General features: G+C 37.7%; 4 protein-coding genes across 6 annotated transcripts; 2 read left to right on the top strand and 2 right to left on the bottom strand.

Moving 5' to 3' along the window:
• On the top strand, nucleotides 1,627-3,353 carry LOC18780655 (probable aspartyl protease At4g16563). The gene has a single exon (XM_007212419.2). The coding sequence runs from the start codon at nucleotides 1,782-1,784 to the stop codon at nucleotides 3,066-3,068; it is 1,287 nt and encodes a 428-aa protein (XP_007212481.2). The 5' UTR covers nucleotides 1,627-1,781; the 3' UTR covers nucleotides 3,069-3,353.
• Nucleotides 4,146-8,317, bottom strand: LOC18779231 (ras-related protein RABF2b). Of its 2 annotated transcripts, none has more exons than XM_007212021.2 (7): nucleotides 8,076-8,317; nucleotides 7,059-7,136; nucleotides 6,796-6,963; nucleotides 6,186-6,234; nucleotides 5,848-5,921; nucleotides 4,879-4,972; nucleotides 4,146-4,524 (listed from the first exon to the last, which is right to left on the bottom strand). In XM_007212021.2, exons 1-7 carry the CDS (start codon nucleotides 8,112-8,114, stop codon nucleotides 4,424-4,426), a joined length of 603 nt encoding a protein of 200 aa, XP_007212083.1. In that variant the 5' UTR covers nucleotides 8,115-8,317; the 3' UTR covers nucleotides 4,146-4,423. The 2 variants fall into 2 exon arrangements, with proteins under 2 accessions (XP_007212083.1, XP_020418155.1); XM_020562566.1 differs by lacking the exon at nucleotides 8,076-8,317 and adding an exon at nucleotides 7,308-7,980.
• On the bottom strand, nucleotides 10,430-12,831 carry LOC18778848. Of its 2 annotated transcripts, none has more exons than XM_007213019.2 (2): nucleotides 11,314-12,831; nucleotides 10,430-10,961 (listed from the first exon to the last, which is right to left on the bottom strand). In XM_007213019.2, exons 1-2 carry the CDS (start codon nucleotides 11,996-11,998, stop codon nucleotides 10,597-10,599), a joined length of 1,050 nt encoding a protein of 349 aa, XP_007213081.1. In that variant the 5' UTR covers nucleotides 11,999-12,831; the 3' UTR covers nucleotides 10,430-10,596. The 2 variants fall into 2 exon arrangements, with proteins under 2 accessions (XP_007213081.1, XP_020417043.1); XM_020561454.1 differs by having other exon boundaries at nucleotides 10,430-10,977; nucleotides 11,318-12,831.
• LOC18779831 (protein ROOT HAIR DEFECTIVE 3 homolog 2) lies at nucleotides 15,187-20,582 on the top strand. The gene is made up of 20 exons (XM_020561269.1): nucleotides 15,187-15,369; nucleotides 15,473-15,539; nucleotides 15,639-15,747; nucleotides 15,846-15,916; nucleotides 16,092-16,158; nucleotides 16,243-16,302; nucleotides 16,416-16,463; nucleotides 16,549-16,611; nucleotides 16,702-16,758; nucleotides 16,945-17,103; nucleotides 17,202-17,270; nucleotides 17,365-17,456; nucleotides 17,624-17,702; nucleotides 18,205-18,370; nucleotides 18,439-18,566; nucleotides 18,875-19,140; nucleotides 19,224-19,320; nucleotides 19,412-19,582; nucleotides 19,665-19,769; nucleotides 20,248-20,582. The coding sequence occupies exons 1-20, from the start codon at nucleotides 15,225-15,227 to the stop codon at nucleotides 20,356-20,358; spliced, it is 2,130 nt and encodes a 709-aa protein (XP_020416858.1). The 5' UTR covers nucleotides 15,187-15,224; the 3' UTR covers nucleotides 20,359-20,582.

Genomic DNA, 25,299 nt, shown 5'->3' with positions numbered 1-25,299 from the left:
CAAAACATAATGTAGATTTGCCAACTTTTTTTTTTTTATATATTTTTTTTGGGGTCCAAATAGATTATACAAAGGGGAATAATGCACGAGGAGCCAAGCATTTTTCTTTTTCTTATGCCATGAACATGAGGAAAGCCTGATCTCAAGCATAACTTGTGATCTATTGATTGGTATGAAAAGCAAAAACTGGGGCCTGTTTTTCCCTTTATCTAACTTCAAAACTCTAATGGGTGGTTGATGGCGACAAAAGTAGGGGAAATCTTGAGGATCGTCCTAGTACTACGCCTGCGTAGTTTTTGTTGTTCTTGGTACTTTTAATTACTATCTAAATTTCTAAAACAGAAAAGCCACTAAAAGTATCTACTTTCTATTCTGAGTGGACAGGGAAAATCTCTTAACTAATTTTATAATTACTTACTAAAAATACCCCAAGTTTAAAAAGAGTTGTGAAAGCATTTTGTACTGCACATGTCGTGAACAACAGTGTTTGCAAGTGACCTTTTATATGCAACAAGAGGAAGGTATTGAAAGGAAAACCAGTATACCTAATAATGGCATAATGGACTTGATAGTGGAACTGTTGTTGATGTGTTTCCTTTTACCTTGGGACCTTTTTTTTATTGGTATCCAAAGTTTTGACTGAGTAGGTCTCTCTAGCTGGTGATGCAGCCGCATAGTCCATATCATATAATTGTGCGTGATTCAAATTTACGGTCTCACATTGATATATTTCAAACAATCTCACTGAAATCTGGCCCACTGAGGTATCCAAAGTAGTTTTGAAGCTCTTCCTCAAACTAATTTCATAGTGAGAAGAATAGTGAGGCCATGTGAGTCATGAGTGAGTAGTCTTTTTCCTGCTGATGATGTAGCCGCATGGTACATACAGATCATAACTGAATTTGGAGAAAGCCAATGTGACAAAAGAACTTTATAATTTTTAAGGTAAAGCATTCCAACTAAAAGTTATATAGAACCATATATCATTCATAGTAGTTAAGATCATAATATTCGACCAGCAGCCAATATCTCAGCACCAATGTTAATTGAAGCAGAGGTGGTGTCACTTCCCAATATCGTGCTTAATTTATTAACACTCCATCCAGTACTTTCTTAATCATCAGTTAAACAAATGCAGTCAAGTACACTAATTAGTAATTAGTGGCATGTTAATTGATGTTTTGATTATAATCAAGTGAAAGTACAGCCTACAGCCTAGCGTTTTTGTATATACAAATACAAATCTTCCTGAAATAGTAGCAACTGCCATGTGAGAATCGAAATGGCAAGCAAATAGTTGATCAGTCCTCGTCAGTATGCCTGTATTTTGAGGAAGGCTCCAAACTTCCATGTATATATGACGTGGTCCAGATTAATTATATTGTTCTTGATTGTATTATATGTTGAAACCCCATAAATTCCGCGGAGTTTAAGTTGAAGCTCACCCGATTCGTAGGGCCACGATCATGAGTGCCACTATCTTGCAGAGCTTTTTGTTATGAGCACGGTTTGTTCTTTTGGTTAGAGGAGCTGAGCTCATTACTATATAAGCTAAGTTTTGAGCTCACTTAAGTTATCTCTATAGACTCTATTCTTCATTGATCCCAATGGCAGCATTCACTAAAACCTGCACTCTCCTTTTCTTTCTAGCCATTGCAATATTCTTGAACTTCAACCAAACCCTAGCCAAGCACAAGCCAAGTTCTACTTCCCTGGTACTTGGTCTAACAAATTCTTATACATCCCTTCCCATTCCAAAAGCCTCTGCTAATTTGAAAAAGATGCCGTCACAAGTGTCAGATATGATGGAGCCTTTGAGGGGAGTTAGAGATGGGTACTTGATATCACTTAACTTGGGGACACCCCCACAAGTCATTCAGGTTTACATGGATACTGGGAGTGATCTTACTTGGGTTCCTTGCGGGAATCTTTCTTTTGTTTGCATGGATTGTGATGACTATAGGAACAACAGACTAATGCCCACATTCTCTCCTTCCGCTTCCTCTTCATCACTTAGAGACCTCTGTGGTAGCTCCTTTTGCCTTGACATCCATAGCTCAGAAAATTCTATCGATCCGTGCACCATAGCCGGATGCTCACTCACTACCCTTCTTAAGGCCACATGTCCTAGACCATGCCCTTCATTTGCTTACACTTATGGGGGAGGTGGGGTTGTCACAGGGACACTTAGTAGAGACACACTTAGGGTTCATGGAATTAGTAGCACTCCCGATAATGTTGTCACAAGGGAAGTTCCCAAGTTTTGTTTTGGGTGCATTGGGTCTACTTATAGAGAGCCTATTGGGATTGCAGGGTTTGGTAGGGGATCACTTTCCCTCCCATCCCAATTAGGGTTCCTTCAAAAGGGCTTCTCTCATTGTTTCTTGCCTTTCAAGTATGCAAACAACCCTAATATTTCAAGTCCACTAGTTGTAGGAGATGTTGCTATTTCTTCTAAGGAAAACTTGCAATTCACTCCAATGTTGAAGAGTCCCATGTACCCTAACAACTACTACATAGGTCTAGAGGCTATCACAATAGGTAATGCCACTGCAATTACCCAAATGCCCTTAAGCTTGAGAGAGTTTGATGCTCAAGGCAATGGGGGAATGTTGATCGACTCAGGAACCACTTATACTCATTTGCCTGAACCACTTTACTCTAACCTTCTCTCACTTCTCCACTCAGTGATTTCATACCCTAGAGCCAAGGAAATGGAGACAAAGACTTCTTTTGATCTTTGTTATGTGGTCCCATACACAATCAATACTCTCACAAAACCTGGTGACCTATTTCCTTCAATCACTTTCCATTTCTTGAAAAATGTGAGTCTTGTTTTGCCCCAAGGCAATCACTTTTATGCCATGGGAGCTCCAGCCAACTCCACTGTGGTGAAATGCTTGTTGTTCCAAGCCATGGATGATGAAGATTATGGGCCAGCTGGGGTGTTTGGGAGCTTTCAGCAACAAAATGTAGAGGTTGTTTATGACCTGGAGAAAGAGAGAATTGGGTTTCAACCAATGGACTGCGCTTCAGCTTCCGCCTCTCAAGGACTGCACAAAAAATAAGTGATCCCAAGCTGTGGGGTAGTTGGTGGGTGGTTCTTGCCGTTATGCCAGTTGTGATTTTCAGCAGACAAAATAATGAGGCTTGGCAGTTTGGATATTTTTGCTTAATGTTTTCTTTATCAGTTCCTTTTCTTTGATGAATTTAGTAATTGGTTGTTTTGTACTTGGCTAAATCTTTGTTAAATTGATCTCCATGCCTTAGAATGTCAAGAAAATGAGCTGGTTTTATTCCAATTGCTTGGTAAGGAGGGAACAAATTGAAGTGGAGTGCAGTAATCAGTAATATTCTCTATAATTAATGGGTGAAATGAAGCCTATATGTGGCCATGCACATGCAAAATAATTAGATATAAATAAACAAGTAGAGACTTAAATATATGCCAAAAAGTGTTCAAGGAATCTCTGGCAACTATAATAACATTGCTTTTCCATTGTATATATTCAAATGTTATAAGTATATATCATGATAGTGCAATCAATATCATGATAAGCTTACTATGCGTACATTATCAATGATAAGTTTAGAACTATGAGCATTAAATACTGACATAGATGAATAGAGAACGCTCAAGAACTAGTGGGAAACATGCAGACATGACTTAGCCAAGTTGGAGAGAGTGGTGTGCTAATCACTCTGCATTCAAGTTTGAATCTCCCTCCGCGTAGTTTAGATTAAATTAAAGTAAAATATCATTTGTATCAAAAAAGAGAAAAGAAAACTAAGTTTCCTACAAAATGAGTCAATACTTTGAATAACTATTTCAGTGTCTTTAGAGACTTTAGGGTCTTTAAATGGTTGCAACTAGCTATGGGAGGACCATCAAGAAGTGGCATTTACTTATGTAAAATTATGTAAATATTCTTACAAGTATTGACCATCTTATACCTCTTCAACTTTGTGAAAAAGTTGAAGGAGCTTCTAATAGTCTAAACTTCTCTAAACCACGAGATACCCCTTTATCCGCAAATGCTTCTGGCAATATGGAAGTATTGCTTCAATAAACTGCAATAGAATTTCAACTGGTTTTTACTGCATAATTGTGTACGTGCTTGCTAAAAATTGCCTGAACTATGTTTGTTTCTCATTAAAGAATAAGAATTCTTATTACTCATTACCAAACCTGGGTATTTGCAAATCAGAGTTAGCATGCCAAACCATTTCATTACATGAAAAAACAATCTCCATATGCTTCTCACACTTTGTGAAAGTATCTAAACAAACATGCATATACAAATCTGAATAAATGTACACATACATGGGAAACTCCGTAAAACGATATATCATTTCCACTGTGAGTTATGCAACTATTATGGAAATAACCAAGCTCGCAGTGGCTGAAGGCACCATAGAACCTCTATGAGCAACAGGATGAGCTTGCTACCCTTTCAGAAGGTCTGTCCATAAGAACCATTCCTGCAGGGTTCTGCACAGGCTGCACTCGAGGTAATCTCTTTGCTGTACCCAAAACAGAAGGAAACCATAATGATTAGATCACTGGATCTCGATAAAACAAATACCACATGCAGAAAGACTTTTGCCTAAATCCACATTTTAACAGTTCAATTTCTTTGCTGGAATGGGTAGATGCTCTTTTTAATGGTTGGGAAATGGATAGATGCTATTGGCTTTTAGAAAGACCCTAAGATGCCCAGTAAAAGTATTTTGAAGAGAACTTCTGAATAAATTACCCAACGCCCAACAGCAATCTTGTGAAGTAAGCAGGAAGACATAATCCTAACACAAACATATAGAACATATGGAACTTTATGATTCAGATACCAACTAATGATTTGAAACTCATTTAAGTACCTATCTCATAGAAGATGTCATTCACATTGTCTGCAGTTTTTGCAGAAGTTTCCAAGAAGAAAAGGCCATTCTCTTGAGCATATGCCTGTGCATCCTGCAACAACAGCACCAATTATATGAGCAACACTCAAAATGGATAAACATATAACAAACAGATTCTAGTCAAATTAGTTCCACTAACCCGTCACACTTTATTATCCAGTTCCTTTGGTTTGTCTATTTTCTAAAGAAACCTCTTATTGATCACAAGACAAGCATTGAAGGAAAAGAAATCCGAAAAGCTCTTAAAATTTCTTATGACTTTTATAGAGAATAGGTTTCTTTTTCTTTCTTCTCTAAAGATGGCACTAACCCTCCTGAAAAGCGACTTTGTCTTTTCAATTTCCAGATGTTGACATATTAGAACTCCAATAATTGTTGAATCACCTTTCCTTAATCTACAGGGAGCCTGAAGATGAGTTTGTTTAATGGCTTCCTAGATTTGAAAACTAAGTTGGTCTGTTTCCACTACAGTCCATTATGTCTTTCTATGGATAAGAATACAAGTTATGTGTCAGTTGTTGGCTGGGATATATATCTCCACGTCTGGAGCTATTTGATTCTAACTGAAGTATGTCAAAATCTCTCTTTAATTTGTCAAGGAAACAACTAAAAACTTTAATTTTACTTTACTTATATCTTCTTCCCCATACATTGTGATATGTTGAAAACACTAGTTTCCAAAACCAGATCCCTGTATCACAAATTGGGATACATGATCTGGATTACAACCCGCAGAGTAAGGAAATTGGTTACTTTGCTTCAAACTTTCAAAACTAATAATTAACATCGGAAACAAAGAAAAGAAGAAAAAGATAGCTTGCAATCATCCATATCACAAGAACAAAGGATTGTTGACAGGAAAATGATGAGTGATATAGAAATTTAACCAATAAGAAACCAAAACAAAGCGGAAAAATAATATCTTACCTCTGCTGCTACAGTCCTTGCCTCTACCAGATCTGCTTTATTCCCAGCTAGTGCCATAACCATGTTTGGATTGCCTTGACATAAGGGAAAAAATAAATTTATATATAATTAACATAATATTGGCAGAAACAAAGAAACCGGTACCACAATTAATATACACAAGTTACTACGCCCCATCAATGAATATATATATATATATATATATATATATATATATATAATCACAGTTACAGCCAGCAATCACCACCTGATGATGATTGTCCAAAATAGCCAAGAAATTGACAAGTATAAAACATAAATAGAAGGATGTCTATAGGTGACACGAAAGTGCAAGATACCTTGTGATTTGAGTTCCAGTACCCATTTTTTTGCTCGCTCAAATGATGCCTACAAGAGAAGAAATAAATTTTAAATTTCTGTTTAAAGATGGATTTGACTAAACCTATCTAGCAAAAAAAATGAAACACAAAAACGATTCAGACAGAATCAAATCTGAACTCAGAAAGGCTAAATATCCTTTAATTGTAGTGAAGTAATGCAAGACAAGACAAAAGGCCAACTACTGACAATGTCGAAGAACTGAACAGAGAAGGCCCTAGATCATTAGAAAGAACTTTATAACTTTACTGCACTTCCTAGTGAAATTCATTATCTTACTCCTTGACTCAGTTTTCTGCTATAACCTATACACTCCAATAATCTATCCGATTTTTTCAATATACTAATTATGGGTATTAAAAATCTATGATGCATTCTATAAATCCAAATTTCAATGAAAATGGGACAAGTGGGGAAAGCAGCAGCTTTAGCCCCAGACCTCAATGATCAAACCACTTGCTTCAAAAAGTCCAATGCCTCATCCTCAACTTCACCATCAATAACAAAATAAATTTCGGGAAATCTAAAATTTGAAAAAATGGAGAAGAGATCTTGTCTTAATATACTCACTTGATTTGTTAAATCATACACAATTATTGCAGCAGCAGCTCCTCTATAATACATTGGAGCCAAACTATGGTACCTCTCTTGACCTGCTGTATCCCAAATCTCAAATTTTACAGTTGCGTCATTTACAGCCAATGTTTGTGAGAAGAAGGCAGCACCTATGGTTGATTCCTACAATATCATACAACAAAAGTAAAGGTCTGGATAAAAAAGACAAGGCTTCATTCAAAGTTGTAGAAATCCCAACAATTTACAACAGAACCAACCTGGAATTCAATAAATTGTCCTTTTACAAAGCGCAACACCAGACTAGACTTCCCAGCTCCAACATCCCCAAGAAGCACCTGAAGCAGAATATCAAACATCACTCTGATGATCACTAAAGGCAAACCAAAGAAAAACAATAAACAGATAAATAAAAGATTTCGTCGCATAATGCTAAACTACATATGCCTACGTAGAAAGAAATTAGTAATTTCGTATATTCAAGAAACAACTTTAAAATAAATGACAACCTTTAAACCAAACATTCTCTTTTCTGGTACACATCACAGACCAAGATAGCCATGCAACTTGCGCAGTCACAGTATGTTTATCATTCTCAGAGACCCTCGGGTTCGAATATCAGAACCGGACCAAGATAAACAAGAGCACAGAAGAGTAATACTTCAGTCTAAACAGCTACGAAACATAACAAACTTTTGTTGCAGCCAGAATGCTAACAAGCACAAATACAAATATAAAAACAAAAGCAAAATTTACATGTTAAAGATAATAGCATCTGATTTCCATTTCCAGGGTTTAAAAGTGAAAGTAAAGAACTATTCTTAGCCTACATCATTGTAATTAATGAAAGAAAACCCACAAACGCACAAGGAATATAACGTAAACCCAGAAATGAACTGTCATTAAAAAAAAGGCAAGCATCTGAATATTATGCACAATCATGCAGACCAACAAAAGCGATAAGGAAGGTTGGCAATCCAAAATTCACAGCCGAAAATCCAATCATACCCATCTCAAATTATCACAAAAATATGACAGTAATGGATTATCGAAACAATTTCCGTGAGAAACAAACCAAACCCACATCATAATTCTCATTCAATCATACACAGAACGATCAGAACTACAAAATTAACTAAAACCCAAATGAAATTACAGAGACAGGACCATATCAAGACAAATCAGAATCACAGAGTTGTATAAAATTAAACAGAAAGAATGCTCTAAAAAAAAAAAAAAAAAAAGGGGGCTTTTTGTACAGAAGAAGAAAAACAGACCAATTTGGCATTGATGTTCTTGTTCCCAGTGGTGGCCATGAGAGTGACGGATTGCAGAGAGAAATATTTGAAGAATCGAGCAGAATTGAGGGAGAACGCAGACGTTGACGAAGAAGAAAGAGGGGTTTTTTGGGTTGAAAGAGAGAGGGGTTTGTTTGTTGATCCAAGCAGAAGCAGAAGAAGGCAATAGAGGAAGGATCCTAAAAGCCGAGGCCAAGTCTACAAAGACCCGAACTTTTACTGAAGCTCCATGTTTTTTACGGAGACTTACGTAGATTTTTTTTACTTTGTTTATTGCAATGTTTTCCACGTGGCGAGCATAACGGACAAAATATTCTTCTTGCTTTTAGGTCCACCCAGCCCAGCCCAGCCTGTCTACTCAGCTCCCACTTGGACACGTTTTCGCTTCACTAAACTATGGGGTCATTGGACGGGCTTCAACAATGATATTAGCCCAATATATTCATGGAAGGGCCTACTAGTTTTCAGGTTTTTTTTTTTTTTTTCTTTTTAGAAGCGATATTGAGGAAGGGGTGTTGAACCTCGGACGCAGAAGTATCACTTAAGCTACAAGTCTCTTTGATGTCTTACTAATTTATATTATTTTTTATCCTTTTTTATAAAATCATTGGGGATGAAGGTTTTGATTTTGAGACCTTTTACACTATTGAGAAGAGAAATACCATTAAGAGCTAGTTGATATTATTAAAGAGGAGAAATCGAACCTACGACTTCGAGTGCATGAGTAACTACTTGAGCTACAAGCCCCTTTGTAAAATATTTCTTTATTTGTAAGGCTTGGTTTGGGGTGCCAGCTCAAACTTGCTATTTACAATTAAATTAGACCATAGTCTAAGATTGGTGTTTGATAACCTAAAAAATACACCGACTTACAATGAAACAACGGACCAATGTTATATCTAACATGGGCTATAGTCCCGGTGAAATTTCTCTTCTTCTTATAATTAGTATATATGTTTTAAAGTTAGCCCATCTCAAAATTGAACAGTTCATTTTTAGGTAAATTTAACCCATCTTATTTTGAAATTTTAAGTGTGTCCTGAATGAAATTGAGTAATAATTCAAGTGGTTATTGACAAAGAGGTTGATTGAAAAGCAAATTGTAAAGTCGTTTAAACGTACACTCTTCTTTGTATCATATGTGAACAAATTAAACTCTAAATAACATATATTAAAAGAAAAGTATTGACTTTGAAAAACCAGTGTTGTGTTGGAATAAGGACTCTGTTGAAAGTGCAGAGGATTATTCATCAAAGAAAAAGTGGAAATGAGGTGATTGAATTAAGCACAAGGAAAATAAAATAAAATAAAAATAAAAATAAAAAGAAAGGGGGTTAATATAATGTGAGTGTTGTTTTTATATGAAAAGGGTAAAAAGGCTGAAAAAAGCGATTATATATCGAGGCTCCCTGCGATGCCCTCCAAGGGAAAAAGTTGAACTTTTGTCAGAAGCACACAGCGAGGCTACCAAATTAGCCAATAATGACCCTCTCTCCTCTCACACTCACACACAGATACCTACTTTTGTTTTTGCAACAGCCTTTCTTCTTCTTCTCACTCGCTCACTCACAGCCTCACAGGAGGGGCAACAAAGAGAAGAGAAAGAATACAAAGAAACCAATAATACCAACAAAAGATGGCATTTTGGTCATTGTCCTGCAAAGTCCAAAGGAAAGGCATCCTCTCTCTCTCTCTCTCTCTCTCTCTCTCCTCAGAGAGATCATTGACTGGTCGCCCTTTGACCAGTCTTTTGGGAAGCACTTGTCTCTGTGTTTTTGCAGTACTGCTTATCAGTACTCTCTCTCTCTCTCTCTCTCTCTCTCTCTCATCTGTGCCTCATAAATGATACATGAAGAACTCAGCTCAATCCCCACTTGATTTTACACTGCGTGAAATACACTATCCAATTATGATATATAGAAATACCATATTGTGCTTAATCTCTATTAAGTTGATTTTCTGCATGGGATCCAATTTCTCTTATATGCAAGACTGAGAGACTCTTTTGAATGACTATAGGAGATCAAAGATAATGATATGACAAGCTACTTTTACTTTGTGTGGAAGGAACTTGAAATGTACCAAAGATATGTGGCATGATGTGCAGCTGGAGATGAAGATTATATATATCCAACTACTTTACTTTGATGATGATATTGTAAACACCATGGTTTGCAGATTTTATTGGAAAGTCCATGGTGATATCAAACTAATTTGCTTCTTAATTAACATATTAATTTAAAATATATAAAAAAAACCAACATATAATTATAATTATTAGCAAGTGAATCCAATAACTTGAACTAATAAATTTCACAATTTAAATGTGGGATTCTCTAATGATCAGAAGGAAAATAGAACAAATTAATGGGGTTTATAAATTATTTACAACCAACCAAATGGGATCAATGAAATGCCATCTTTCTCTCTATCTTATCTTATAAATAAATGGAAATTATTTTTACTATTAATTAAGATGATGATGAAGATGATGATGAGATTACTTTGGAGGTGATTGGTTCTTGTTGGAAGCCAAGGCATGGATAGAATCTGCTAGCTTGTTAATGGCATCGATGAGACCATTAATGCCTTGCCTGTTGATCTCAGTTTTAGTTTCCTCAATCTGTAGCCTTCTCTCATGCAAACTCAAAAGATCTCTGTGCCTTCTCTCTTCTCTCTCCTCACAACCCTGAAGTGCTTCTGCAATCATGGAAGCACCTCTGGAGATGGCAGTGCCCACTTCACTTGAGGTGCTTGCACTCACAGTTCCACTGGTTCCTTGATCTCCACCTCCTCCTCCACCTCCACTCGCCCTTCTCCTCCTTTTGGCTGGTGAGTCTGAATGTTCATGGCTTGTCTCAGAATCTGAGCTTTCACACGTCTCCAAAAGGTAAATATGTGGCACCAAATCAACCAATCAATATATACTAATTCATCAGACCATTAATTATTACCATGCACACAATAATTACCAGTACCAATCAACTTTTTTTAATTCTCCATGGGATAATCAATATGATGGAAAAGATTATTAATGTGCTAGCTAGTGTACCGTCGTTTGGTGCGTTACATTCCATTATCTTTTGATTGGAAGAATAATTTTATTAAAAAAATCAGTGGGGAAATTGGCTTCAAAGATACACATAATTCACACCTACCAAATTAGAAAGAGAGAGAGAGAGAGAGAGAGAGAGAGAGAGAGAGAGAGAGAGAGTACCTACTGTGGGCATAGGTTGTGAGTATGGAAGAGTAGGTGGTGGTTGAGCTGCTAATGGAGCTGGGGGTAGAAGAGGCAATGCTGCAATTGGTGGAACTGAGATGTGATGTTGCAAAACTGGAGGAGGCAGTGAAGCCTGATGAACACTAGTGCTTATAATAGGCCTCTCCACAACATATCCAATGGTGGGATTGGGAACATTGGAACCAGAAACAGAAGCTCCACCTACCACTCTGATCTGATGATGGCCTGCTTCTCTCTTCTCCACCACATCAACCAAAGCCTCATATATCTGAGGCACCATGTTGGTAGGCAAGTTCCTATCTTTCCTCTCACTCTTCTCAAGCTTCCAATAAGATGCTGCTTCTTCCCTCCCTTCCCTCCTCTCATATTCCCTCACCTTCTTGTAATCCCTCATGAGATTGTCCCATTTGTCATTGCACTGGTTTTGGCTTCTCAAACACCCTTTCTTCCAACAGTAATCTTCTACCCATTTCCATCTGAGCTCAGCTGGTTTGCTTGATCTTGTTTCACTACCTGCAGCATCCCCGCTTCTCTTCATTCTTCTCTCATCATCCATCTTCTTTGCCTCAATCAGAATCATTGTCTCCCCCACTGTCCAGTTCCCTTTCCTATAGTCCCTCATAATAACACTACTAGTACCATTACCTCCTTGATCAGCCATCACTAAAATGCATGCAGCATCACCCCCTAAAGAATACTAAAGCACATACAATATATACAGAGAGAGAGAGAGAGAGAGAGAGAGAGAGAGAGAGATTCTTTAAAGAACAGGAGGGAAAAAAAGAGTCTAATAGGTCTTTTATGGAGAGCTTGATTTGATGGAGGTTGCTGTGGTGTTCAAACCAGTCAAATCTCTATAAGATTGCTAATTTAGGCAAAAGGGTCATTAATGAGTATACCTTAAAAAGGATCTATGTCTCTTAAACATCTCTGTTAAGGGGTCTTGATGTTGACTTGATGTGTTTGTGGTTTTGTGGGTGCAGTAGAGGGGTTTGCTTAATGGCTTTTACATCTAAAAGGGTGAGAAGAAATATGGGAAGTAAAGATTTTTTTTGGGTTAATATGGGAAGTAAAGATGAGCTACCTGCTTTTCACCACATGTATATGCACATATGCTTTTTTTATTTCTCTATTTATTATTGTCTTAAAAATTTCAACCTTTTTGAGGTTAAGGATTGATTTTGCACCATATAAAATCTTCAAAGATTAAAGTTTCAAATCTGAATCTACTTATTCAAACCACTGCTCCCCACAGTGAGGGAGGGAGAGAGAGAGAGAGAGAGAGAGAGAGAGAGAGAGAAAGAGAGTACCATTATAAGAAAAGGCCAAGTAAATCCATTCAAACTGACATCAACAAACCCCAAAAAATTTCAGAGAGAGATTTTCAGAGAAAAAGATGCAGTGCCTGCTGGCATTAGAGAGAGAGTCAATGCATGACTACCACTTACCCCTACACGTGGTGTAGCCTCTCATCATCATATCACACCCGTTCTTTTTTTTTTTTTGATCCGACATATCACGCCCGTTCAAATTGCAGAATTTAGACTCCTTTCTTTTTAACCCTAACTGCAGCAAAAAGAGGATTATAATGCAATTCTCCAAGTACATATATTAAAGAAATAAAGGACTTCTAAACATTTTGTTACGCTTTGGTTCTTTTGAGGACAAACGATAGTCTAAATTAGAAGGAATGAAGATTTCACACACACAACTAAAATGTCATTAGAGTTCGAACCTAAGAACATCACTTAAATGAACATAAAATCAACCTTAACAAAGAGGCCAAATGGATTGGTAATATGTAACTTAATTACACTTGCTGTCGAACTTAAGCTAGCGCATTATGTCTAATTGCGTATTAAGAACTAATATCTTGAAAATTGACTTACTTGTACCTCTTTTTTTGGGTCGAAATTAAGAACTAATTTCTTGCAATGATGGGTTGAGCATTGTTGTGCATGGTGATGCGCAAAAAGACCCTTTTTTATTCTTTTGTTGGGGGAAGATCTAGCAGGATAAATCTACATCAAAAGCCTACAAATGACTAAGAATCCTAATCATTTAGATTTAGTTAGTTCCCTTAATCCCATGCTACCATGCAAGAATGTTAAAATAATATTTTGCCCATTATGTCGCATGAAACCCTATTAGCTTAAGCTAATTCACCACACAACCCCAAAACTTGGAGCTTTAGAAGAGGACAGTTTTGTTCTTTATGAGAAATTTAGGTGTCAATTTCGTCTTTTGAGGAACTAAGGTCCATTTAAATTTATTATGAGACACTTGAGCAAATTAATAATCATCCCAAGCTAGGACATGGGGTGGGGGTACATATGTGGTATATGTGACAGAGCTGCTTTGACTAGGGTTTTGACCAGAGGACGGGTCCATGGGGTCATGAAACCCCCGACTAGTCCCTTTCGTTCTTAGTTTTTGGACTCTAGCCTGCACTAATTAGGGTACAAAAACTTAAGGGCAATATGGTCATTTCGATAGTTTGGCTACTTGGCTCTTGCATTTATGTGTGAATGTGATCTCTCTATATTGGCTATGATTTTAATCGGGTCCCCTATCTGCCATTATTTTAATTTGGACTGTGATGAAAAAGATGGTGGCAATGGTTTTGAGTGAGATGTCCATATATACATATACCAGATATCATAACCAGAGACATCCCCAAAGAAAGAAGAAAAAAAACAGTTTCCATGACTTGCACTAAAGAAAACTATAAATAGTATTTATTGTACATTAATTCAGAGGCCATGGCCTAAAGGTATGGGCATTAATCCCTGATGGGTGATGGAAATTTAATAGCTTTCATCACATGCCCAAATAGGTTGCCGGTGGAGTATCTGCAGTGGCAATGACATGGGTTCGTTATGTGATTTTCATATATCGTATATCCTAAGTGCCCAACTTAGCCTTTCTTGACGATCATGTGATAAGAGTAGATAGAACGAGTTTATAGACTACGTTTCATGTACTGTAAGTATTTATTATTTATTATTTATTTAAATACAAGCGATAATATAAAGGGGAATGTGAGATTCTCTCTCACACATACTACCAAGATGACATAAGTTCGAATCTGAAACCACTAGTATGCAAATCATTGCCTTTTTCTACCAGACTAGACCTGTTGGCTATGTAAGTTTTTATTCTTTTTTTTTGTTTTTTTTTGTTTGAGGACCTTTCCTACACGGATGCTAGGACTCAAACTCAAGATCTTGCCTAAGGAAATAAATACTCCATACCACTACACTAATGAGTCTTTTGTGTAAATTTTTATTCTTAAGAATGCAGCATGAGCGGGACATTTAGATTGAGCAAATGATAAGATTGGACCTGAGCTTGACCTGAAATGGGGCTTGAAACTCCAAGGCTGAGCCCAATACCCTTAAGATCGGACACCGAGCCCATCTCTACCTAATAGGCTTGCACAACAAGACTTCATGTGGGCCGTAAAAAGGAATACCAGGAATGAAATTTATAAAAGCCTTTTCTTATTTTCTTTTAATCATATGGATACATGAACGTTACTGTGCTTTCTGGACCCCTTTCCGTGCGTATACCTTTTCACAAAAGTAATTACTACTAAATTATTAATGCATGAACATCCGTGCTCTTCAAGCAAGAAGCTTCACTTTTCTTTTTTTCTTTTTTGTCAAAAAGCAAGAAGCTTTGCTCACTAGGGTTTAGGGCTTGAGTTCAAAGGAAGCATAGAATAAGCTTTGCTCAGAAGAATAAGGCTTGAGTTCAAAGGAAGCATAGAATTTGGGTCGTCCAGCTCTTCAAGTTTATATAAGTCGATCCGCGCTTGAAAGTTAGAACCTTGAAGGGTAGAGTTGGGCTCTCAGAGTAGGAGAATTTGAGAGAGTATTGTATTGATGGAGGAAGATTGCTGCGCCACGCAACTCATCTATGGAGATGGAGAGTTTAATGCTGATGGGCTCGACAAGTTCGTCAAAGAAGTGAAGCTTGCTGAGTGTGGACTCTCCTATGCTGTTGTTGCCATTATGGGTCAGAGCAGCGGTAAAGGAAGCTTTTTTATTATTTTATTATTTATTTACTTTAATTAATTTAATTGGTTTAGCTTGAGCAACATTAGGGTAATTAATTGCCTATGAAAACACAGGGAGAAGCACTTTAATGAACCATCTGTTCCACACTAAGTTTAGGGAGATGGATGCAAACAGTGGAAGGTTAGTTTCTGAGCTTTTCAGTTGATCATATACTCAATTTGGTTTTTTTTGTTTGTTTTTAGAATAGGTACTATATATGTGTGTATCTATATACTTCAGGAACCAAACAACGAAGGGTATTTGGATAGCCAAGTGTGTTGGCATTGAGCCTTGCACGATTGCCATGGATTTGGATTTGGAGGGTACTGCTGGCAAGGAGAGAGGCGAGGTAATCAGCTTTTTTGTTAAAACCCCATTTGCTTTGTTTTTTGTTTGTTCAGATTTAATCGCTCTTCATGCTTCCTCTGCAATTTTATTATTTTCCAGGATGATACTGCATTCGAGAAGCAAAGCGCCATATTTGCCCTGACAGTTTCAGACATTGTGCTGATAAATATGTAAGCTTGTTTCTTGGTTTATCTACCTTACTTTGTATAGTTGCTGAACGCATATGTAGTTGTTAATCCAATGTGTTAGCGAGCTGTACATTGAACTTGTTCCTTAAGTGTTATATCAAATCAGTAATTTGATATTAAATTTAATATTTAATTGGAGATTGGATTATATATATAGGTGTCAAGAATCAGATAAAGGTCTCGAGCAAGCTGCAATGAACCCTTCACTGGAAATGGTTTTTCAGGTACCCTAGAACTATGTCTATATCTCTACTGTTTATTCAGCATTTAATGTCGGTTACTGAAATTCTGGTTTCGAATGTATATAGGTTGTGATGCACTCATTCGTCCCCCGCAAAATGACGTTACTTTTTGTTATACACACAAAGGTCTGGGGCATACTTTTTGAGCTTTTTAATGAGATATGTCCAATTATGTTGTCCTCATGAAATAATATTCTTGTTCCATATTAACTTTTTCTTGTTTGTGGCTGTTTGTTTAGACCCCGTTTGAAAATCTGGAGCCTGTTTTGAGGGAAGATATACAGAAGGTAATTTTGTCTTCAGAGCTATCTTGTTTTTAAACCTTAGTTGTTTTTTTTTTTTCATATCTCTCAGATATTGTAAATTCTACAGCTATGGGATGGAGTTCCGAAGCCCGAAGCCCATAACAGTACCCCCTTCAGTGATTTCTTTAGTGTGAGATCTCTGAGAGCTTGTGTTCTTTTTAATGTCTTGATCATTAGTCAAAGCTAATTGTCACTGATTACAAAATTCTTTGACGTGAAGGTAGAAGTAGTTACTTTGTCCAGTTATGAAGAGGAGGAGGAGAAGTTTAAGGAGGAGGTAATCTCTCTACTATAAGAGGCAGTTTATTATGTCCAAAATCGTATTGGCCATTACATTTTCTCTTTTTGGGGTTTCGATACATGGGGCGTGTTTTTTATGTATATTTATATATATGAAGAGTTGCTTAATGTCTTTCGTATCAGGGGAAACATAATTGTTTGCTTTATGTCCTGTATCATGCAGGTTGCTCAACTTAGGCAGCGCTTTTTCCATTCTATTTCTCCAGGAGGGCTTGCTGGTGATAGACGGGGTGTTGTTCCTGCCTCAGGATTTTCCTTTACTGCACAACAGATTTGGAAAGTAATCAAAGAGAACAAGGACCTGGATCTTCCCGCTCACAAGGTTTGTTAGTTTCTTTTCTTCCCAATAGAAAATGATTTGTGGTGTTCACTTCTCATATGCATAGAACATATACATAATATTGTTAATAATTTAATTAGGTTATGGTTGCTACTGTTCGATGTGAAGAGATCGCCAACCGGGAATTCAATCAGTTGATCCATGATGGGGTATGTACTCATAATCTCCTTTTTCTGAGATGCTTGTACTTCTAATATGATCGAGAAGGTTTTATTGGTCATTCTTGGGATAAACATGATTTAGGGTTGGTTGGCATTGGAAGAAGCTGTCCACACTGGTCCCGTACAAGGTTTTGGTAAAAGGCTCAGCTCCATTTTAAGCACTTATTTTTCAGAGTAAGTTTCACTCTGATTTAAATATGTGAGTTTAAAATTCCAAAGGTGAATCTCTCTCTCTCTATGTATATATATATCTGCATTGAAATTTTTATTGTTAGTGTTGGGCTTGTATTGTTTCTAGTTCTGTCTGACATTATTTGTATGATCTTGCTTGTGCATCATAGGTATGACATGGAGGCCATTTACTTTGACGAAGGTGTAAGGAACTCAAAACGACAACTGTTGGAGTCAAAAGCATTGGATGTATGGCTATTCTACTTGTCTTTCCAATTTAACAGAGGTTTTGGTTAGGTTTTCAATTGCTTAGACAATTCTTGGAAATGAGGATGTCGTGGGGGGGTCTCCCGAACACCTACTCTACCACCATGGTAGGACGGCACTAGCAATGATTGTTTTCTTTTAAACATGGAAAAATGGGCTTGTATTTTTTTAAAAAAGTGCCCAACCCAAGAAATGAAACAGCCTAGAAAATAAAAAAGAACCAGGAAAAAAGGACCAAAAATGCTATAGCACTATATATCTATAATTTAAAATATATATATTCAGGCTTACGCTTTGCAAGGCTCTTGATGAAACGTATCACTCTACGCCTTAACGTTTGCTTGATCTTTATAGTTCATATTGTCTTCAAAACCCAATTTATTAAAGGGTGGGATGGATTCGGTGTGGTTGGTTTTAAGGATTCATTGCAGCCACTGATGCCAATTATCAGAGTTCTAATCTCGCTTTGCTCTTAATTTTCCAGTTTGTTTACCCTGCGTACACGACTATGTTGGGACATGTACATTCTAAAGCGCTTAAAAATTTTAAAGTGAGGCTAGAAGAATTGTTAAACAAAAGAGAAGGATTTACTTCATCTCTTCGTAGTTGTACTCAGTCTTCCATGCTTGAGTTTGACAAAGGATGTGCAGGTAATTAACATGTTTGTCCACCAAACAACCTTCGTTATTAGTATTACTTAACATGTTGTTCCTTTCAGATGCTGCCATACAACAAGCTAATTGGGATGCTTCAAGAGTTATTCGCGAAAAACTACGACGTGATATAGATACACATGCATCATCCGTTTGTAGTGCAAAGTTGTCAGAATTGAATGTCAACTATGAGGTAAGGATACTACTTGCCTCCTTATCAGTAAGGAGTACTCCTTTTTGCGAATCATAGTTTGACACTTGTGTAAAAATAATTCATCAAAAATAACAAAAAGAAAAACTTCTGCACATATGTCACACTACTATTGGTAGGAATGTAGGAGCTCCTACTTACCTGATAAGGAGAGAAGTATTTTTCATGAGATAACGTTATGATAATCTATTAGATTCTTGGTTATTATATGACTTAGAATACTTTTAAAGTTATGTTGATAATTTGTTGTTACTTAAAGTTCTTAATGAAAATACCCTTTAATTTTGCAGAAACAACTGTCTGCATCTTTAACTGGACCAGTAGAGGCTTTACTTGAATCTGGTGAAAAAGACACTTGGGCTTCAATAAGAAAACTTCTTAATCGTGAAACTGAAGTTGCAGTATCTACGTTTTCATCAACTGCAGTTGCCGATTTTGAGTTGGACAAAGAAACAATTGCCAAAATGTTGCAACATTTAAGGGATTACTCACGGAATGTGGTTGTGAAAAAAGCAAGAGAAGAGGCTGCAAAAATTATGATCCTCATGAAAGATCGGTAGAGAACTTGCTGTCCATATATTTCCTCTTCTTTTTTCATTGTGATTTTGGTTGCTTATCATTTCTGTTAACATTTCTCAGGTTTTCCACAGTCTTTAATTATGACAGTGGTTCAATGCCTCGGGTTTGGACCAAGAAAGAAGACATTAGAAGTATTACCAAAGATGCTCACTCTGCTGTAATCACTTTGAACTTTTATGGAAGAGTAGTTATCTGTCCTTTTGTGTTAAAGTGATATTTTAGTGTCTTTTATTATATCTTTCTTGCAGTCTATGAAGCTTTTATCAGTCATGGCTGCCATCCGCTTGGAGGAGAAGCCAGATAATATTGAAGAAACTCTCTTTTCTTCTCTGATGGATGGAACTGTTACTGTTTCATCGTCACAAGATAGGGGAATAGAAGCTTCTGCATACCCTCTTGCCTCAAACACTTGGGAAGAGGTACCATTAATGGGTTTTGGCTGATCTATCTACTTTTTCTATCATCAAACTGGTTCCTTATTAAAGGTTAACTCTGAACTAGGTTCCTTCAGAGGATACCTTAATTACTCCCGTGCAGTGCAAGTCCTTGTGGAGACAGTTCAAAACAGAGACTCAGTATAGTGTCACTCAAGCTATTTCAGCACAGGTATATTTTATAATTTCTCTTAACTTACGCTTGCTTGAGTTCAGTAGTTTAATTGTTTTCATTGTCATTTAAGCACTGCTGCATACATAATAAATGAATTTTGCAGTTCCTAAAACTTTTGTATGGATTTGAATTCTGGAGATCTAAATAGTGATGCATATTCTTGCAAATGTAATGGGCAAGTAGTAGTAGAAACTTTGAAATATGAAGTGTGCCTTGTGTATGACATTTTGGGATGGAGTTCTTATTCATGTAGATTGGATTTGGTTTAGCAGTGAAAAAAGAAACGTCTGGAAACACTTAATATTGAAAAATGAGCTAACTCTTGACTTGGTAACGACAAGTTTATGCATTCATGTTTGCCTACAAAGAAAACCCTACATCCCAATATTTTCAACAAACTGCCTGTCTTTAGGTTTAGTAGCTCAATCTAATCCTGCAAACGTGTGTATGGTGCTGTTTGCTTTTGTATTCTCAGGAGGCTTACAAGCGGAGTAACAACTGGTTGCCTCCTCCGTGGGCTATTATGGCAATGGCTGTTCTTGCTTTCAACCAATTTATGCTCCCACGACTACAAAAAAAGAAATAGGCGACGGGGATCCACCGTCGTTGTGATGCTTTGAAAATTGTCGCTAAATTGATTGACATCTTTTGAATGTCAAATTACGACAGTTTTTCACCATTATGGTTTTAATGGAAAGACGACGGGTGTGAAGTGTTAATTTTACATTTTTTTTTTGTTTGCTATGATTTAACAATAAATTGAGGTCCAAATATGCAATATTATTACCCACACCATGCTTAAACTTAAAAGTCGCTTATCTCATAAAACTTGAAGATTTAAAATTCATTACATTACCAATCTTGATTCCTATCACATCGATACAAAGTACCACATCTAACCAAGGAATTCCCAAGGATTTACAGCTCCTAATATATCTGATTGATCACTAGTTGAAAGATCAAGGAAAGTTGTCAGTATGTTAAGAAGGTCAAAAATATCCTAATGTCTACAGGATAAATTAGGAAACAAATATGTAATTATATGTTGTTGATGGCACTGTCAAAGCTCCTTTCGCCAAAACCCAATTTCGCTGGTAGTGTTCAAGGTCTGTTTACAGCTCCATTGCGGCTCCGTTGATGGATCATTGACAGCGGCGCTACGGACCACATTACTTCTTCATTCGATTTGCTTTACGGCCGGTCCTTATGCCCAGTGGGCAACATGTTGATATTGTCCGCTTTAGGCCCCCTGCTCTCAGGGTTTTGTTTTTAGGAACTCACGAGCAACTTCCCAGTGGGTCATCTATCCTGGGATTGCTCTAGTCCTAACTCGCTTAACTTCGGAGTTCCCATGACTCTGAAGCCAGTGAGCTCCTAAAAGGTTTCGTGTTAGATGGAGACGAGCATGTACATAAAAGGCACATCACCCCCTCTCCGTTGGTCGATGTGAGATATTACAGCTGTTCCATTTACCGACCTGTGGCACTGATGTTTTACATAATTTCCAATTTCGAGAGGATTAACTTGACACAATTCGACCCAAATTCCAATTATCTAAGGCGGTTTGTGACAGGACCCGCCCCGAAATTTCCCCAAAACCAGGACGAATCCCGTCTTTGTTCCGATATCACCCTGATGCCGGGCCCATTTACTAGAAACCAAGACTCTCTACCAAAATTTTCTCTACCAAAATTTTGGCAGAGTCTCCTCTGTGAATTGAACAAACCAACAAAATTCAACCTACATAAATACAAATAATCCCAACCAGCAGCATGCTTTGAAGCGAATAAACAGTTTATAACAAAATGGCCTCCGGCCTCACAAATCAAACCCTAACAGGGGCGATAACAGAGCATGTCTAAGAACTTCAATTTCAACAAAACAGAGTACAAAGGAAATAACATGAAGAAAGAGTCCTACGAAGGCTCAAGGCTCGGAAGTGCACGATCCGGCTCTGCTGCGGAGCTTAGTCAACTACTGGCTGGGGGGCGCAAAACAGAAAATTGTGAGTTGACAAAAATAAATTCAGTTCAGTGTAAACCAACGTAATATAACCCCACCGTTTAGAAAACCATGCAAGAAATCCCATGCATCTCAAAACCGTCATACTTAAGTATATATATATAATATATCAAAACAAATCAATACCAGATGCCAAGTCCGAAATCCATAAAGAACGCTTTACAAAACCTACCATCCAAAAACTTATAAATCCCACAACCAAACTCTCGAAAGCGTACCCATTGGCACGACCGGCAAGGAAGTATCCACACCGAGAAACAAAAATGAATGAATAGATATAAATATATAATATAAGAGATATATATATAATATAAATATGACCATCACCTAGTTGTACCGGGGAAACAATCCAACCGGGGGATTGTTTGACTAGTCACCCTGGCAGAGTCATCGTGAAGAGTCCTCAATCCACCAGGTGACTAGGGAACGAGCCGTCCAACTGGGGGACCAACTCTCAGCCAGCACGTACCGTCGATAACCTCAAAACCCGTACGTGTGTGATCAGTCCTACGCGCGCAGACTACCCAATTAAGGGTCTACAACAACATCCCGTCAAGGATGCCCCGGGTTCCGACAATTCCAAGTATCTCAAGTCTCCGTATCCAAGTTCTAAATCTGGGGAGGTACATAGGGTAGTGCTTATAGCACACCAAACTAACATTCTATACTCACCACTTTCCACAATCTCATCTCAACAACCCAAGTACCTCACACATAGCCAAATATATATAGAAATCCTCAAAATTCATATATTCATACTCAAGATACTCAAATATGTCAAAACCCAAAATATATTTTCAATGCCTCATAAAAATATCACTTTCAACAATTTCATAAATAATATATTCAAAATACCATTTAAAACATCATGCATAATATTTCCCAAAATCCATATAAAATATACTTTCAATACCCAACTATGCCAAACCCACAATATATTACCAAAGCGCTATACAAACATCAAATTCAACCCATGAATATAATATCTTCAATAAATCATTAAAAACGTTATGCATAAATCTTTCATTAATAAAACCATGCATAAGATTTGAAAACAAAGTCCACTCACAAGTAGTCTCACACTGCTTGACCCTGAGAGGGTCCCGCCTGCTGCGTATGCGTGGTCGGAGTACCTAATTCAGTATACGTATACGACATTAATACAAAGCGTTTCGAACGAGTACTTTCCAATTTGGGTCAACCGGGCCCACGGGACCCACGACCTCCGTTTTACAATCCGAAAGTTCCTAAAGGTTTCACAAGGTCTAAGATACCCGTCTCGCAAGTTTAGTCCGAAACGGACGATTAGATCGCTTACAATCGCACGATTGGACGATTATTATAAAACGCAAATTTTAAGTTATTGAATTGGAACATCTGGGGCTCCGATTCACGATCCGCGAATTCCTATACGATTCTAAGAATACCTAGGACAACATATTTTAATTAAAAAACTATCCAACGGTCAGAACCTATCGAACCCGAATAACGCACAATATGCGAAAATCCGTTCGATAGTCAAACGATGTCCGAATTGAGATCCGCAAAATCCTACGCACTCGTGACAACCAGGAGATCGCATTAGGATAAAAATGCCCATCTGCTACAGTGCCCACGCGCCGCCACAAGGGCTGGCAGCGCGCGGGTGTCCAAAGCGATAAAGCTTCGCCGGAAAATCTCCAAACCACAAGCCACCCCTCCCGGCTACAGGTTCTACTCGACGAGTGGAACACTTTATTCAACTACACTCAAGTCCAATTCGGACGGCAAGTGGCCGGAATCGGCGTCGGAAACTCACAGTTTAACCCGGAACTTCACGGCCTCGATCCGGCGACCAACGTCGACATTGTCGTCGCACAACCTAGGAAATAGCTAGAAGGGGAGGAGAGCTACCTATTCCAAGTGACGGCGCAGCTCGCGTTGGCCGGAAACGTCGCCGGTGACGTCGGCAGTTTCAGCTGTTTTTCACGTCGTTGCCACCGCCGTTCGCCGGGTTTTCGATCGGAGAAAAGGGGTGGATGGGTAGAGGACGAAGAGAGGAAGCTTTTGCAAGAAACGGCGCCTGAAATGGAGGTCGGACGGCGAAGTTCTCGCCGTCTGAAATTCCGGCGAAAAATCAAAACGGGGAGGGGGTTCAGCAGCGCGGGGAGAGAGAGAGAGAGAGAGAGAGAGAGAGATCAGATATTTTAAACCCAGATTTTGAAATATTTACGGTTTTACCATTGTCGATGTTTTGATCGTAACTTCTTCGTTACAACTCCGATTCAAGCCTACTGCGTGTTTACGAATTCGTCTCAGTACCACCTACCCAAAAATACCAGTCACTGCCCCAAACACTTTCCGGGCAAGAAAATGATCAATTTACCCCTATCCTAAGGGTAAATTCGTAAATTCACTTAAATAATTTAAAATAGAAATTAAATTTAGAGTCGGGGTGTTACAATGAGTTGTATTCAAGTAAAAATACCATCTAAACTAATTTAATAAAGACTAATCATACTTCTTTTTAAATTCTTATATTAAAAATCAAATTTATTTTTCCCCATATTTGCTTAAGCAGACTTAACATATTAAATTAGGTAACACAGAACCAGGAAATGTAGCTAGCATTAATCAGCATGTCAAAACTTTTATTTATTAAATTCTTTTAATCACGCATGCATCAATAATATATATATATATTTTTTGGTGGAGAGAAAAGCGATAATTGTATTCATAAATTAAGCACAAAGATCATCAGCCACAAGGGCAAATACAAATGCTCACAAAGGGGTAATACAAATATGGAAGCATAGTAACCACGAGGTTAATCCAGATATAGGCTACAAAAGACCAGAGAAATTTCGGCATAAAAGCCGCATACCTGAACAAACCAGACATGAATCGCATTGCCCAAATCTACCAATATAACAATAACTTTTAACTCTCACAAGTACAAAATACAAGTTGAGACTAGAAACAATCAAACACCCAACTCACAAGGAGTTGATGCAATTATTACAAAAAGAAAACTGCAAACAAACAACCAAAAACTAACAGAGCCACTACCACCATTGTAGCCACCACTGCCATAACCATTGTCCCGCCGCCTTGGAGACATAGAACACTGAGATTGCAGCCAGTAACCCTACAACAAACCACCAACCTGCAAAGCCACAGATCCACGGATCCACATATCTGGACACAAATAACCTCCCCACAAGTAAAATCCCAAATCCAGTAGATGGAGAATGAGGAAAAATAAGTAGGGAGGTAAGGAAAGAGAGAGAGGGAGAGAGGAGGAGTGACCTCCTCCCCCCTCCTCGGAACACCCAACGCAAAAGATGTTTGAGAGAAAATCATCAATAGCACCTTTTCACAGAAGTAATTACTTCTTTTTATAAGGCAAAAGTAATTAATATGAACAACATCCATGCTCGACCAAAAAAAATTGTTTAAATAAACAATAGTCATATTAATTATAAGGTAGTAAACACGAAGCCTTCTTGTAGAGTAGAGAGAGAGA

Source organism: Prunus persica, chromosome G4 (genome assembly GCF_000346465.2).
Source record: "Prunus persica cultivar Lovell chromosome G4, Prunus_persica_NCBIv2, whole genome shotgun sequence".
Taxonomy (NCBI): Eukaryota; Viridiplantae; Streptophyta; class Magnoliopsida; order Rosales; family Rosaceae; genus Prunus; species Prunus persica.
Note: the sequence above shows the minus strand (reverse complement) of the source record. Positions and strands in the feature narration are given on the sequence as shown.

What these genes read in the sequence shown, in the direction of transcription:
- LOC18780655 (XM_007212419.2), top strand. Translation starts at nt 1,782, where the DNA reads ATGCCGTCACAAGTGTCAGATATGATGGAGCCTTTGAGGGGAGTTAGA.
- LOC18779231 (XM_007212021.2), bottom strand. Translation starts at nt 8,114, where the DNA reads ATGGCCACCACTGGGAACAAGAACATCAATGCCAAATTG. An exon ending in AGAACATCAATGCCAAATTG is followed by an intron (nt 7,137 to 8,075) that starts GTCTGTTTTTCT and finishes ATTCTGCTTCAG; the next exon opens with GTGCTTCTTGGGGATGTTGG. An exon ending in TGACATCTTCTATGAGATAG is followed by an intron (nt 4,525 to 4,878) that starts GTACTTAAATGA and finishes TTTTGGGTACAG; the next exon opens with CAAAGAGATTACCTCGAGTG.
- LOC18778848 (XM_020561454.1), bottom strand. Translation starts at nt 11,998, where the DNA reads ATGGCTGATCAAGGAGGTAATGGTACTAGTAGTGTTATTATGAGGGAC. An exon ending in ACTCACAACCTATGCCCACA is followed by an intron (nt 10,978 to 11,317) that starts GTAGGTACTCTC and finishes TACCTTTTGGAG; the next exon opens with ACGTGTGAAAGCTCAGATTC.
- LOC18779831 (XM_020561269.1), top strand. Translation starts at nt 15,225, where the DNA reads ATGGAGGAAGATTGCTGCGCCACGCAACTCATCTATGGAGATGGAGAG. An exon ending in AATTGAATGTCAACTATGAG is followed by an intron (nt 18,567 to 18,874) that starts GTAAGGATACTA and finishes TTAATTTTGCAG; the next exon opens with AAACAACTGTCTGCATCTTT. An exon ending in CTCAAGCTATTTCAGCACAG is followed by an intron (nt 19,770 to 20,247) that starts GTATATTTTATA and finishes TTGTATTCTCAG; the next exon opens with GAGGCTTACAAGCGGAGTAA.